Source organism: Lonchura striata, chromosome 2 (genome assembly GCF_050655825.1).
Source record: "Lonchura striata isolate lonStrDom1 chromosome 2, ASM5065582v1, whole genome shotgun sequence".
Classification (NCBI taxonomy): Eukaryota; Metazoa; Chordata; class Aves; order Passeriformes; family Estrildidae; genus Lonchura; species Lonchura striata.
In genome coordinates, this window is record NC_140704.1 from 63,258,447 (window position 1) to 63,273,861 (window position 15,415).

General features: G+C 37.6%; 1 protein-coding gene across 2 annotated transcripts in view; it reads right to left on the minus strand.

Moving 5' to 3' along the window:
• Nucleotides 1–1,771: 1,771 nt before the first annotated feature.
• Nucleotides 1,772–15,415, minus strand: part of LYRM4 (LYR motif containing 4) — an 85,169-nt gene continuing 71,525 nt past the window's right edge. Inside the window, exon 3 of one of the 2 annotated variants that reach the window (XM_021534771.4) lies at nt 1,772–2,133. In XM_021534771.4, coding sequence (XP_021390446.1) covers nt 2,071–2,133 — 63 coding nt within the window. In that variant the 3' untranslated portion in view covers nt 1,772–2,070. The remainder of the gene's footprint in view (nt 2,134–15,415) is intronic. The other variant, XR_014953334.1, reaches the window with a different exon arrangement.

The window sequence follows — 15,415 nt, forward strand, 5'->3', positions numbered from 1 at the left end:
AGCTGTATTCTTGTTGGAAACAATGCTGAAGAACTTCACTGGAAAGGTATTTTTGAAGAACTGTTCATGCATTGAAGAAGTCCCCTTATTATTTTGTAAATATGGTGAAAACATAGATTTAAATAGTAAAAATGTTACCAATGGAGTTGTTCCTCTTTATAAATCAGGGCTATGCTATTTATAAATATGTTTATTTTGCTTTCTAGCATACATTCTCAGATCTTGAAATCATGTGCAGTGCTTGTTCCAGTAATTAAGTTGTTTTAGACAAGGATTTTACATGTGCTGTTTTAGCGACCAGGTTTCTAACAGTATAAAACTAGCAGCCTTTCCAAGCCTGTGTCATCCAAGAGTGTAAGATGCTGCATTTCTGTGAGCTCACTGGAAGCTTAAAGAGCAATCAACCCTTCTTCCCCTGCACTTTCGCCATTAACTTAAGTACACTTAATTATCCAGTTGTGAATATGGAGATTTCAAATACAGAATCTAATGTATATTACCTATTAGAATAGTTAAATTCCATTTCAATAGACTGTTCACCAAAAGCGATTTACATTGCAATACTTATACACCTAATAAGGTGAGAATTATTACTGTATTTGCTTTTTATCTGAAATTGAAAGGACTACATTGGCAGTCTCAGGTACACACTATTTTATTCTGTACACTGTACTGTCCGTATGAAATCCATTACTATAGATCTTAATCTAACTGTACAAAATAGTAAAATACACTTTAAGGGGCAGTGAGGAATGGGAGTTTGTTCTAAATTAGACACTTTAATTAGACACACTGCTTTAATAATGTTTTCGCAGAGCATGAACAACACTGAAGAACATAAACAAAAGATGAATTTTGTGAAGCAGGAAAAAGAAGGGGTAGATTTTAAAGGCCACAGGGCCATGGAACTAGTTTTGAGCTTCTGTTTCTCTACTTAAAAAACCCCATAACAGTTCACTGAAATAAAATGAAACTTTTTTCCTGTATGCCAGGTTTGCACTGCTTAATTTTTCAGCAGATTTCTAATAGAAAACAAATTCAAGGACAGTAAGGACTTGAGCAGAACCAGATCAAAATTTTTGCTTGCTTTTTTATTAATCTATGGTCTTAAAAGTGTTGAGCGTTCTGTGGATTTAAGAATAATCAATAAAATGCTATGCTGAGCAGTTTTTCTAGACAAAGCTTGTTACCAGTTCATGACTTATAGCACTTGAGTTATTGTTCCAGTTAGGTTCTTTTTCTTCTGCCAAAATTCATGATGTTTGTGAGAAAGGGAAATCTTTCATAAAGTGATGTGGAGCTTTCTGCTAATGGCTGCACCTCAACAAATTAAAGGACTGGGTCAGGAAAAAACATTTGAAAGCTCCCAAGTCTCAGTAAGTCAAGTCTTACATTCTGCTATTCTGATCAATTATGTTAAAAGTAGGACAAGACTGGTTATTAACTCTTGGAAACTAAAGAAAGAACTAGTGATTTTTTTATGTCACTTCCTGAAATGTCAAGGGATGCTCTTCAAGGAAACCACACAATGCAGCCTATGATACTTGTAAGTATCAAAGTCCAGGAGATGAAAATTCTGACCATCTCTGGTTTTAATACTTTAAATAAAATATGTACTTATTTAGTTCAGATGCTGGATATTTTTAAGTGCAACAGGATTAATACAAACTTAGTAACTCAGTGAAGGGTTTTAAATCTTGAGGGGCTTTAAATCTAACATGTTTTTTGTGGTCAGTGAGAGACAAGGTCAGCAGCAGAATAATGTAGCTGGTTGCAGGTAGTATAATGGAGTTTTATTGTTGAAATAGGGCAGGCAGGAACTATTCCATGACATAGGACACACAAGCAAACAGATTCCAAGACTGCCTTACATACTATTATAAATCACAGCCATTTATCTTAGAACATATGACCCTTTAGAAAATAAAACTTTGGTTGCCAAAAACAGTCTCTCAGGCATTTGTTATGCTGATCAGACAAGCTCAGACATGCATGTGCAGTTTCTGTATGTGGCACTGTAGGATGCTGAAGATGGTCCAGTGTTGTTTCAGGATCAGAGGTTTTTCTTGGCTATGTGTTTCCTGGACGCTCAATGATCAATTTTTCTGTGGCGTACATATGGTCAATGGTACCCTGAAATCAAACCAAAATATCAGTGAACAGGTTATAATTTAGGCTCCACAAAAAAACCCCAAAAAAACAAAAAAACCCAACCAAACAAAAAAAAAACCCCAACAAAACCCAAGAACTGAATAGCCCAGATATTAAGCTTTTTCATAATTATTTTTCTTTCTATAAACATTTCTTTTTGTAAATAATACACTTCTCCAGAAGGTAAGAAAAATAACCAGTACATAAAATACCTAAATACCTGCACATATAAAATCCTGAAATAATGAAATTGAGGAATACCATTTAAAGTCTCAAAAAAACCCATTAGAAGTTACAACAGAGAAAAAGGAAGCAGGTTCTATGTTGAGAAAAATGAAAAGACAAATATAATGAAAAACAAAAATATGGATATAATCAGCAGGTATTTCTTATGCTCTTTTTTAGGTGGAGAGCCTAGATATAAATGGCATGGTATGGCATTATTTTCCAGCTCCTTTGGAATCCTAATTTAATTTGCCATACAAATGGTGAAAACAGTTCAACAGTTGTTAGTTCAGCAGTAGCATTTTACATACACTGGTGTTACCTCTTGTTCACGAGGTGGTGTTCAGACCTCCTATATTTATTTTTCTAGTGAAATGAAATATGACAAAAATGCAACACTGATGCTCTGACTTATCTTGTTCTTTATCACTTTCTAGTCTGCCCCATAACATTGGTAAATTGCGGTTGGATGAGCAGCTGGCAGCTGTCACACACAGCTCTTGGCTTAGCAGCTGAGTTGGGGAAGGAAGAAGTTTCATGCAAGTAGGGTAATGAAAGCAGAAGAAAACATTTGTTTTTAAAAGTATGGATTTTGGAATCTACTTTTTAATATCTGTTATGCCCTTTCTTGCCCATACTTTCTCCTTCAGGCCTGGGTACACAGTAGTTCTGTGTCCTTTTCACAAAAAAAAAGAAAGGTTCATACATTTATGTGTCGAATTAGGACAAAAAAGGCTAGATGCTGAATTACACTAAGCATGGTATATTTAGTAGAATTTAATATTGTGCAAATTAGGCCTAACAGCAAGTCAAGCTCCCAAAGCAGCAAACAATCAGGGAAAGAATGTTTTTGGCATTTTCCGTTTACCATTATTTGTGGGAAAAATCCTGGCCTCTCTTGAATAAAAATTTTTCATCTGTGCTCACACTCACATAAAATGTGAATAATATTGCCTTTTAGGAAATGAACTATTTAATCTTGATAAACAGCCTTGTCTGAAACTTGTAACACATTGATTTTAATCTTGAAATATTTATTACAAGGGAGCATTTATGAAGCTGTTTGTAAAGGAACAGAAGTTTTCCTTGCCAACAAATATTTCCTTCTTTTGGCACTCTGAGCTAAGTTAGTAACAGCATATGAACAACTCTGATTAGTTTTGAAGTTACTTATGAAATACGCTACATACAGAATATTTAATACAAAGGCCATACACAACTGTGGCATGTGTTACCAACAGAAATTTTAAGCTGTCAACAAGTGTTACTTGTCAAGAGAACTCGCTGCTCTGGGTTATGTGGTAGGCTATACACTTTAGTTGCTGCCTTACCACAAACCATGCTGAAGTACTTAATTTTTGTATACTGTGTTTTGGAGCCCAAAGAATCTTTAATCCTTTCCCACACAGTAGAGCAAATTTAATGGGAGGCTCAGAGGGATTACAAAAATGCTGAAACCTGAATTGCATTTTTTTTTCTCTCCCCCAGCTGGGGAGATACATGAGACTGAGTACGTGACTTCTCAGTCAATCATATTCAGCTGGGGCAGATGGCTTTGTAGGAGAAAGGTACAAGCTGCTGTTTGCTGTCCCTGTGCCAACAGGTGATGTTATCTACAGCTGCACCTCTTGACTCGAATGCAATAAAAGCACAGATTTATGTGTGAGCTGCTTCCTTAGCAAACCACAGGCGTGCAGTCATTTCAGCAAGTGCAGAGCCACTAGTGCTGTGCTGTCAGCCTTTGCTGGGCTGCTGCAGCTTGCCTGCTCTGCTGCCTCCCTTCCAGAACCTCTGCCATGGCACTGTAGGCTGAACTTGGAAACCTAAGGATTCTTTTTAAGTCACCAGCATTGAATTTTTAAAGTTATGATCAAGCCTTTCCCATGTGCCTTACACAAAACAAACAAACCTTCCATTTATAGCTGCTGAAAAATTCCCATCCATAAACATCCCCTGCCTCAGCAGAAGGATTGCACCAGTATTTACACACTGACACTCATTAACCCTGCGAACCACAACAGCCTTCTTACAGTGTCCTCACCACCCCGAGTCTAAAGACAGAACTTCAGCAGCATGCACTCACTGTGGATCATTCTCCCAAATTAGAGACTTAAGTGGCTAGCTATTGTGCTCTTTTTCCATCGTGCATGTTTGTAGCTTGTACGCCACATTCTGGTAGGTGGCTGGAAGCCAGTGCATAGGTCAGAGCCAGGGGAGTTCCATTGACCACAGGAAACTTTTTGGGAAAAAGGCTCTATTATTTGCTCAGAAACTTGGTGACCCAAAAGTATATTTACCTCTTTAGGTAACACATTGCAATTAAATTCTCCAGGAGAGAATGTGCAATAATGAACCACACTGTCATCAGGAGAAGAAAATAAATAGAAATATAAATGTTGCTTTGGAGCTCCTTTTGAATTATTTGATGTTTAAATTCTGCCTTTGGTTCTGACAGGTCCAGCCCTCAAAACCTGACAATTTGTTCAAAGACTTAGTACAAATCTATATGGTCAGCTGTTTTTTGTTATCACGAAGACTTGTTGAAACCTTACTATTCGCTTCTATCTGAATCCAAGAGAAGGCTTTGGGCTTCAGAATGGGATTTATCAGCAGATGTGAGACAACAAATGGTGAAAAAGAAATCACTGAAGAGTAAGCACTAGTTCATCTTGTAATCCAACCATTCTCTGATTATTAGGTCTTTGTGTATTCATATGGAAGCAAGAACTAGTTCTTTGGCAGGAAGCAACCACAGGAATTAGCCACTTCATGGAATCTTTCACTGCCCTTGGTGAGGAAAATAATGTAGAAAAGGTTTTCCCTATATAACAGCATCAAAGATATGTATGGGGAGGTGCAGTAAGAATTAAATTATAGAATTAAGAAGAATTATAGAAGCAAAATCTGAATGTCCTGCAGACACTGAAAGAACAGGATATTACCCTAAAAATTCAACAAATCCAGCCAAATTGACTGTACTCTGAACTCTGTGCTCTCCACAGGTGCCTGGCTGCCAGTGTCTGACTCTCAGGGACATCTGTAGCTGGTGAGCAGGTTGTGTGTGGCTTCCATGCCAAGCCATGTGACAGATGCAATTGCAGCAGGAGGTGCTGGCCTGGGAGGCAGCCTGAATCCTAGGGGCTATCCTGAATCCTGGGGGCTAACCTGAATCCTGGGGCTAACCTGAATCTTGGGGGCTGCCTTTCAATCTTGACACAGCTGGTGGAGTAGGTCTTGCAGACCTACTGCTACTACTTGCAAAATACTACTAGATTATAATCTCCAGTTTCTGAAGGTATGTGGTATGTCTTATGTATTTTATCCACACTAAGATTTTACTTTGCAGCTCAGAGATGAGGTAGAAGTGACTGCTCATATTTCTGTAGGGATGAATATAAGGTGATTGGGTTTTAATTTTTTTTTTTTATTTGCTTCACTCAGAGTGAATAGTTCTGCTCTGAAAAGTATGATGGCATCCTTCCTTGACAGCCCTGTATAAATGTCTGTCTACTTAATTAATCACCACATTTTTCCTTCCTTAGGCTCTGCAGCACAAAGATGGCCAGACATCTCTTTTTCCCATGTACTTTACAGAATTATAATTGTGGCATATAACCCATGAGCTCTAACAAATCCTGCTGAGCCTGGATGAAGATACTTTTTCTCACTGGCACTGAATTGCTCATCCTTATTATCATCCTGCCAAACTTGCCAATCTCCAAACAACTAGCTACCTGCTTGTGTGAGGTCTCACTGATAAATTTCAGGGTGAGCGCCCTAAAATTACTCAGGTAAGTAGCTAGGCAACAACCTTTCTGCCCTCAAAAGCAAACTAACTAGTATTTTTTGGTTTTTTTTTTCATGCCACTGTTTATTTTTTGATGGCAGAAAAAAGCAGGAGTGGCCTAACAGGAGAGGGTGCAACACTTTCACCTTATGTAGAATCAACTTATTGGACAATGCAAGGCCTAAACACAAAAGTCCCACTACAGCACAGTAATATAGAAACACCACAAGACAGCAATTTCTCTAGGTGTCAGTTTTTAAAAAAAAATGGTCTCCCAAGAAGGTCATCACTGGAGAAGTAACAATGGTTTCCTGTTTTTCTTGAAGAAATGTTGCTTATAACTAAAGCTGATGTACAACAGATAGCTTTACATATTAAACACATTTACATATCTAATATACATACAGGTTGTTATATACATATGCATAAATACATGAAAAATTAAAATACCAATCTCTAGATAATAAACATAGCCATCTTCTCTCTTTTCTTACAAATTTGCAGGCAAGAAATTGTTACCTTATTACAGCCAGGGATCACATATAAACGTACATTTTCACGGTTCTTTAGTATGGAGAAAAAGTAAAAGGTCCTGTTAATATACTTACTAAAAGGTCCTATTAATATATTTATACACACACACACAAATATATATAAAATTAGGGGTTTTTTTTCCCTGTTGCACCTGGAAAGTTGACAGATGTATCTCATGGGCACACTGCTGAATCTTAACTAGAAAGAAAAATCCCTGATGACGCCACAGTCCTATTGCATTTACAGCTGCTAATGTGGACCTCTAAAACTAAATGAAGAAGTTCCACATTCACATTTTCTCTCATGGTGACTACAAAATGCATTTTAAGTGAATGCTGACAAGCATAGAAATGGTCAACAATAAAGGTTATTTCAAAAGCTGGCAACAGTCTTATAAGTTGTTTACCTAGAGTCTTTCCTATTAGATTATGCCAACCAATTTGCAATCCTATTGCCAATTTTAAGTAAAGTGGCAATTGTTCTTAAGAAGCATTACCTTTTCTCCCTCACACCCAAAATTTGATATGCTATACACAGCACACTTTATAAGAATTTTTTCATATTTACTAAGGTCAGTTTAATATTTTTTGTTTGTTTTTACATGAATATGGACAGCCATTTTTGAAATTATCTTTTACTGCAATAATAAACACACCAGTGTGGTACACAGTAATTAATACAACTCAAATGGAACCAAAACCTCATCAATAACTTCAGTTGCTTGCCAAATCTTTGTGTTGGTATTAAATGCTACAGCAGCAGCCTTATTTATTTTCACTCAGGAAAGAATGTTGAAAAACTGCATTTGGCTTCTTAAACACATAGGTTATTCCAGCTCTCCAGAGCTGGAATCAATGTGGAAAAAAATTATTTTGGAGACATTTCCCTTATTTTAATTGATTCCATTTGTCTACAGAGAATGGGAAAGGAAGTGAAGCAAAGCAGAGAGCTGAGAAGTTAGAACTATTGTATTTTATTGTATTGTATTTTACTTCTGCAAGCCTGTGCTGTGCAAATGCTATTTTCTTTGTTTCTTTATCCCATAACATATCCTCCAACTGCTGCTACATGAAGCTTTTAAGAAGGCAGGAAATATTAATTTATTGCTGCCATTTGTCTGGCTTTCACAAAGGTGTGAAGTAATACAGCTAATAGGTTAGAACCTATCTGAAAGTTCTTTCTCTTAATAATGATAAATTATGTAATTTTGTTACAACCATATGCACTTTATCTTAAACACCTTCATTTGGCCTATCAGAAGCAGGATGATTTATTTATCAGTATTTATTTAACGCTCTAATTAATTTATTCCATGGGTCTCCCTGAAGAGATCCTCTTCAGTGAAAGGAGCAGAGAATCTTATCTATTCCAGCAATGATGTACACATAAAATACTGTAAGCATATATATTCATGTGTATTTTGTATATGGTGAGATTATTCTTTTTAAATACTTACTATTTCTCAGTTAAGAGAACCCCTTTTTCTTAAAATTACACAAAAATGCTGCTGTCCTTAGAAACAACATGGGCATAACAGACACGGCCTTTACTCCAAATAGCTACACTTGGTGTAGCTTGAAGTAACAAGGGTCTTCATAAGAGACAGCAAAACAGGAATCTTTCAAGCTCCTTCCACCCTGTATTTTTCTATAATTCTATGAAAGCCAAGTGAACCAGATTATGTGGGCCTTCAGTGAAGTCACAGTTTTAATTCTCTTGTTTCCTGCAAGCCATTCAGCCTGCAGCTAAAAAGGAGTGTGACAAGAAAAATGCCATCTAAAAAGCATGCAGAGCCCAACAGCAGATGGCTGCAAAGGGGAAGCATCAACCCTCTGCTATTGCAAAGGTTACCTTACAAAGATGCCAGAGAGTGGGCCACAGGAAAGCAAGCAGTGACTGATTTTGGGCTTAAACAGCCAGGTGAAGGTTTGATACAATACACATCCAAGGAAGGAGCAGGTGTGCAGACGTAATGCTCTGAGTGTGATCTTTTCATGCTTTCAGGATACTGGCAATCTCCAGGCTCCCACCTCTCCTCCCTCCCTATTTTTTATCTGCTGGTGTTATTTCAGCATCTTGCTTTTTCTCTCATATTTGCATAGAAAACCTCAACCTTCAGAGAGCAGCCAAACACAGAAAAAACAGGTCTTCTAAAGAGTCAATCCCATGTGGCTAAAGGGTAAAAACCTAATATAGCCTGATCTTTTCTCAATATAGCATGAAGAGAGAAATCACTCAGTTAAGATGCTGAGGGTAGCAAGGAAAGGAATATAAAACATTAGTGCTTGAAAATATAGAGACAAAGATGTGGATAACATTGTGCTGAGTGTAGTATAACAGGTAGTCTAGTAATGCTGAGAGATTTGGTATTTAAATACCCAGACCATTCACAGAGGACCCTATGTTTTGCAGCAACTACATAAGCAGAATTCATCAATGCCAATGTGAGTGACTGCCTTACTTTTGTCAGTAGTATAATACAACAGCCACTGTCACAAAACACACATTCTGCACCATGTCCATGAAAGTATTGTAATGTTTCTGTATTGCAGATACACTAACTACACAATACATACAAAACCTAAAATGTCATTATTAAAGGAAAATATTTTAATCTTCAATGTTTTCTTGGATCACTACTTCTAAGGGACTTTTGGAATGGAACAGTGAAGAAAATGTAGTCATTATGAACGGGTATAAGCAGATATTAAATATGCTTACTGAGTAGCGTGATCAAGTAATTCTGCAGCCCTAATAAATTTTCATACTGTGAACTACTGCAGTACTAAAATGAGCTGCCACAACATTATGACAACAATCATAATTTAAAGAGCACCTTTTACAGCATTTGTATTTAAAGTCAGATGCCAGAAATGCAATGTACTGAAAGAATCATCTTTAGTCTTATTTCTCATGGGGAACTTGGCTGCTGGGAATAGCTGCTAAACAGTTACACAAAGAGGTATATGGCGTTTGTAAATTAATATCTTTCAGAAAATGACTCCACCTGTACCTCCCTGCCTTTTTTTTTTTAATAATGCTCATCACCTTCTATATTGATTGTCTCTTCCAGTCCCTGAAAATACCTGATTTTGTCCCAAACCACTCAAACTCAGAGAAAGTTCCAGAGCAGCAAATGGTATATGGACTTTTTCTATCTTTAACTGAGATTTGCTTGTCTAAATGATGACTGTTTAAAGCCTTGAAAATCTTCATTTTCACCACCTTTTTAAGTGAAGAGTACATAAAGTAAGTGCAAGGGGAAAAGTATATAAAGTATGTTCCTTGGGAAATGCTAAACTTTAGGAGTTAAGACAATTTAAGACAGTAGGTACCAAGATAGCAAGAACTGAAAAGCGGGACTGGGAGGATGTAGTTCTGGGAAGATGCATACAAGAAACATGCCACAGAATATGTTGAAGCTGACACTGATCAAAAGCAGAAGTGAGCAAGCCCAGAGTGCTGGGAACAGCTAAAGCCACTGATTCTTCAGTGAAGAAAATGCTGTGGCACATGCCAATGCTAATGGCTCCAGAAAATGCATTTGGTTTGGCAGTGTGGAAAATGTCGGTCACCCCCGATGCTGAAGCCAGAAACTGTTCTGATCCTAGCTGGGCCTGTGCTCACATCCATTCAGAGTTCATCCCTGTAGTATCTTACACAGCACAGTTGTCACCTGTGCACATTTGCTACACTTTCACTTTGATTTTTCTGAACAAGAAAACTTCTCAGTATCTGCAGTACCAAAGTGTGAAGCTGCACAAACACCTGCAGTAATAATTCCACGAGACAAATTGATAACAAGTACACAACATGTATTATGCTTGAGGATTCTCCTGTGGGAGCTACCTCTCTCCGCAGCATCCTGCCCAATATTTTATAGAAAGTATACATAGGTAGCAGAAGTACAGAGATGTATAATTACTCTCACAGCTCAGATCTTCGATTACTTGCTTAAACAAAAGAATTCTCTGCAGCTAGCAGGAAAACTGCATCAATTAAGACAGGTTGGCACAATCACCTACTACAGAAACATGCATTGAATATTCTTAGTTTAAAATGTAACACACTGTGTACATTTGGTAAGGGAATATCATATTAACTAAATAAACTTGGATTTGTTTTCTTTATTTATTCTGATCTTATCCAAACGATCAAAAATAAAACTCAGAACTGTAATATTGTTTAACTTGGAAATTTAAATTTTCTGTTTTGTTAATGTCCTTTGAACCAGAAGAATCTTTAAAAAAAAAAGTCTTTTCATCTGCTACTGAAGCTGTGTTTGGGAACATGAAAGACATAGTGACCTGCTGAATTTTGCATTTGAATGGATGTTAGCCATAGTTTAGTTATTTGGTGGTGATGTATCTTCTTCAAGACTCCAGTCTATCCATACCAAATTCCTGGTGCTGGTTACAGGATGGCACCAGGTACATTGTGTTTTGTAAAACTGACAGGTGCTTTACTAGCATGTTAAAGTAACAAGGCCTTTTGTGTTTCAGGGAAAAAAAAGGTCAATTTGTAACATAGACAATTTTCCAAGACATACAAGACAGAGAAAATTAATTTCTCCTATCCTCCAAGAAGGCTATAACCAAGGATTAAATTTAATTTTATATGAGGAACAATTTACTTTAAGGTTCCAATATGTCTCTTCCTCTGCACTGATGTTACCTTACATACACCTCAGATGTGGTTACAGGCTGGGCTTTTCTTTGTGCCCATTCAAATTACAAAATTAAATTTGAAAGAGAAGAAATAACAGATTGAATTTATCTCTAGAAAATATAGCTGTATTTACAAAGATAAATTTTGTATTGGAAGTTTTTGATTCAATCTGCATCTTTGCCCCAAAAGGAGCACCCCACAGAGGCAAATACTTACATATCAAGTCCCTACTGCAGTGTTTAGGAGATCTCTAAATATATCAGGACAGAAATAAATTTTTATTTTTCTGCATTAAAAAAACTTCCTTTTTTTTGGCAAAATTTTTACAGATTACTAAACTACAGTCATCTGTTCCTGACAAAATCATGAAGAGAATTCCTTGTTTATCTTACTTTCTGTGATGAAAGATATCTAAAGATTTCTTTTTTCTTTCTAAGCCATCATTCTTGGTTTACTATCTCCAAACCTCCAAGCTTCAAAGAGCATTTTTCTTTTCCTCCTCTCTTTTGGAAGAGTTCCAGTGAAAGCCACAAAAAACCTCACCGCCTAGACCGTCTACACTTTTTAAGAACCTGAGTAGGAGGCCAATGAGAAGAAAGGACATTCATGTTTTAGGATTGAAGAGAGATTTGTTGAATTTCAGTCAGTGTTCAGGCCTGTGAGTTCTCACTTGCTATCCATTGTGCCAGGGTCACCTTGAAATAATTTCTCAGGTCCAGCTCAGTTTCCAAACCAACAACACCCCAGTCAAAAAACATGACTTTGATCTCCTTCATTAAGCAACATCTGCGGAGCCATAGCCGCAAAACACAGTGAAGCACTCTGTTCCTCTGGAAGTTACTCCAGGTGACGGCAGGTTGGCAGGTTGGCTTCTGACTTCCTACTGCCTCTCCCCTGGGGCAGGAATTGCTCCCCTTGCCTCTCAGTGCCAAGGCAAACATCCTCTGCAGCAGCACACCAAGCCAAAGCCAAGCCCTCGTGCTCCAGCCTGCCCGAGGTGAGGAGAGTGTCCTGCCATCACACTGCTCTTCAGGGGGACAGCTCACACACCACCAGTTCCACACACAAATGCCTTAGCCTCCCAGTGCTCCTCCATGCAGCCCTTTGTACAAACAGTAAGAAAAATTAACGAGGGAGAAAATAATTATTTGCAAAGCAGCTTTTAAGCAGCTGATATCCATGTTTGTGTGGATATAGGGTATAGCTTACACTAACTTGTTTAATTGGACTAAACTAAAGCAGTATTTTTTTTTTTTTTGGCAAAGATAAATTACTGGATATAGCACAGCTGGTAAGAGCTAATTCTGTACAAAGAGTTCTTTTCACTAGTGTGGGTGGCAAAACACTTTCAGCAACTGGCCTAATTAGTTCTTCCTTCTTTGCAATAGCACAGGACAGTTCAAAAAAGAAAAAAAAAAACAAAAAAAGAGATTGTAATAGAAGATGTGGTATAAAATAATCTCGTTTGCTCTTCTGGTTTTGCCAGTCCTCCCTTATTTAATGTCACACTAAGCAGAGGCTTGCCCTTGTATTTTGCAGCACAGATAATAATTAGGAGTGGGAGGTTAGCACTTATTCCAAACACAGGCAGGGAGCAACGTTTGTTCCTCTGCACATATCAGAGAACAGCATTCCTCACTCAAAACACTGTGGCCAAATCCAAGCAGCAGAGTGGTGGATGCACCACTGAGGGCTTTCCCCTCGGCAGAGCTCCCATTCTGGGTGGCTTGTTTAGCACAGACTGGGAAGCCCGAGCTGCCAACGAGCTGCACTCCCCAGCGCACCCTCTCTGACACGGATCATTTCTGTGACAAAAGACAACGTGGGTGCCACGCAGGATCATTTCAGCTTCACTGCTCCCCATGTACAGCCCACCAGCTGCAAGGCAATAACCCACTGCCCCAAACAGGCACTGATTGAGCACACTGACACCCTCCTTTCCATACGAGCTGGCCAAAAGCACTCGGGCTCTTCCACCAGCACACACACTGACATGCAGACGCTCTGCAGCTGTCAGCAGGATACAGCTCCTACCAGATAAAAACTGGGCTTGGCAAGATCCACTTGACCTTCTGAATGTCAGTGAGATAAAGGGTAAAAGGCCAGGAAGGGCACAGATGTTTGCATTTACCTTCATTATAGGCCATCTAGGAAACTGCTGGAAAATGTTTTTTAGCTCTGTTGTTTTGAATTATGATTCTGGAGCTGTGCTTGAGTGAGTTACGAATCTATTACACAAACAATTCAAATTGTTACAAGCCATTACCAATGTTTCTTTTTCTCCTAACTAGATGGAATAAGGGCAGGATTATGAAAAACTTCTGTTAGGAAAAAACTGAATGTGAAGGGGAAAAACAAATTAAAAGTGAAGAGTATTTTATGAAGACAAACAGAATGACCAACTAACTAATATAGAAACTTTTCAGATAGCTTAAGGAAAAACTCAGCAATGAAACTAGAAAAAAAACAGTGTTTACCTGTACCTACAGTTCCTGCCTTTTTTAAAAAAATTATTTTTATATTTGCCCATTTGTTTCTGTTGGCAGCAAATGGAAGACAGAGGGCTACTTGTATATTAGTCAGTCTGATGAAAAAAAAAATTAGTAAAACTTCTTAGAGTTGCCTGCTGCTCATTTACAGTTTGAACAGTCTGATACTGAGAACAATATTTTCTAATACACACTTCTCCATCATGGTTGTTAGAAAGTGTATAGAGTTTTTGGTCAATGGAAGGTTGTTGATGAATCTTGAAAAGACTATTTAAACATGTTGGGGGGAAGGCAGAGACAGGAGACAGTTATGGGGAATAGACTGAATCTAGGAATTTGTCAGTGAGGAATCCTGTCTGAAATAATTTCTAATAAAGCACTTTGATTTTTCTGGGGCTTGACTCCGTAAGTATTTCTTAATTTTCTTTCCATTTTTCTGTATATAAACACTGGAAAAAGAAGGGAAACTGACTGACTACAAACAGAAAATAGTGAAGCTACTACACACAAGCTATTATGTAAAGCAGAGATCTGTCCTTAATAATTCAGTATTAATTATGTCAGTTTTAACAAAAGGAGAGCGAGACTAACGGGTAAGAGATTCAAAATGATTCTTTGATTTATATAATGCATTATGTCTTTAACAAACATATGCATCCAAAAATTATTTTGCTCATTCTATCTCAGCTTGTTTATTTTGCTATTCAAAAATGTTGTGTAAAAACCTTACATATAAGCCCATGTAGAGAAAAAAAACCCTCTGGGAAAAACCACAAAAAAGTGAGCCAGTAGATGGCATTGTGGCACTTCAAAAGACATTCCAGAAAATTCCACTTAAAAAACATGCAAGCCTAAGTGCTGTGTTTAACCACTTACTGCTTAACCAATGTAGTCTTTTACTCCTGCTCAGTGCTCCACATGCACAACTGAATAAACAAAACTGCATGATGTAACTCCACTGTCACACTAGCCCTGAAACAAATCTTGTCTGCGCTGGTTCCCAAATCCAATTAGCTCCATATGCTAGATTTACAATTCCAGTCTTGAAAAGATGATCCTTATTTGATGATTAATGTCCCACAAGCCATGGCCATCACAGATATAGCAGAATAGATATGATGAGTGTAAAAATATTTACTAAAATGGAACCATATACAAGATCTTACAATCAATGCAGATAATACTATTTCCCGCCATACTGCAACTTCTGTGAATTAGATATAAAAGTATATTTCTTAAGTATTTTCTGAATATTCCATATAATTTGTTTCAGTTAAGCTGCTGATATTCCCTCACAGCTGGAGATGACTGTAGCAACCCACCAGTTTCTTGTGCAACACAGTAGTTCTCTATTGCTCAAACCACACAAATTTGAAATAATTTTGCAGAACTCAACATACAAAAGACTTTGTGAGTTTGAGATTTATATTCCATACACTGACAAACTTATTTAAACTGAAACCAGAAACTGAAACTTGCAATTATCAGTACTCTACCTGCAAGATACTTTATAGATAAACCTGCTTTACCTTGATCATATCTGAACAGGGGGTTGGAGCAG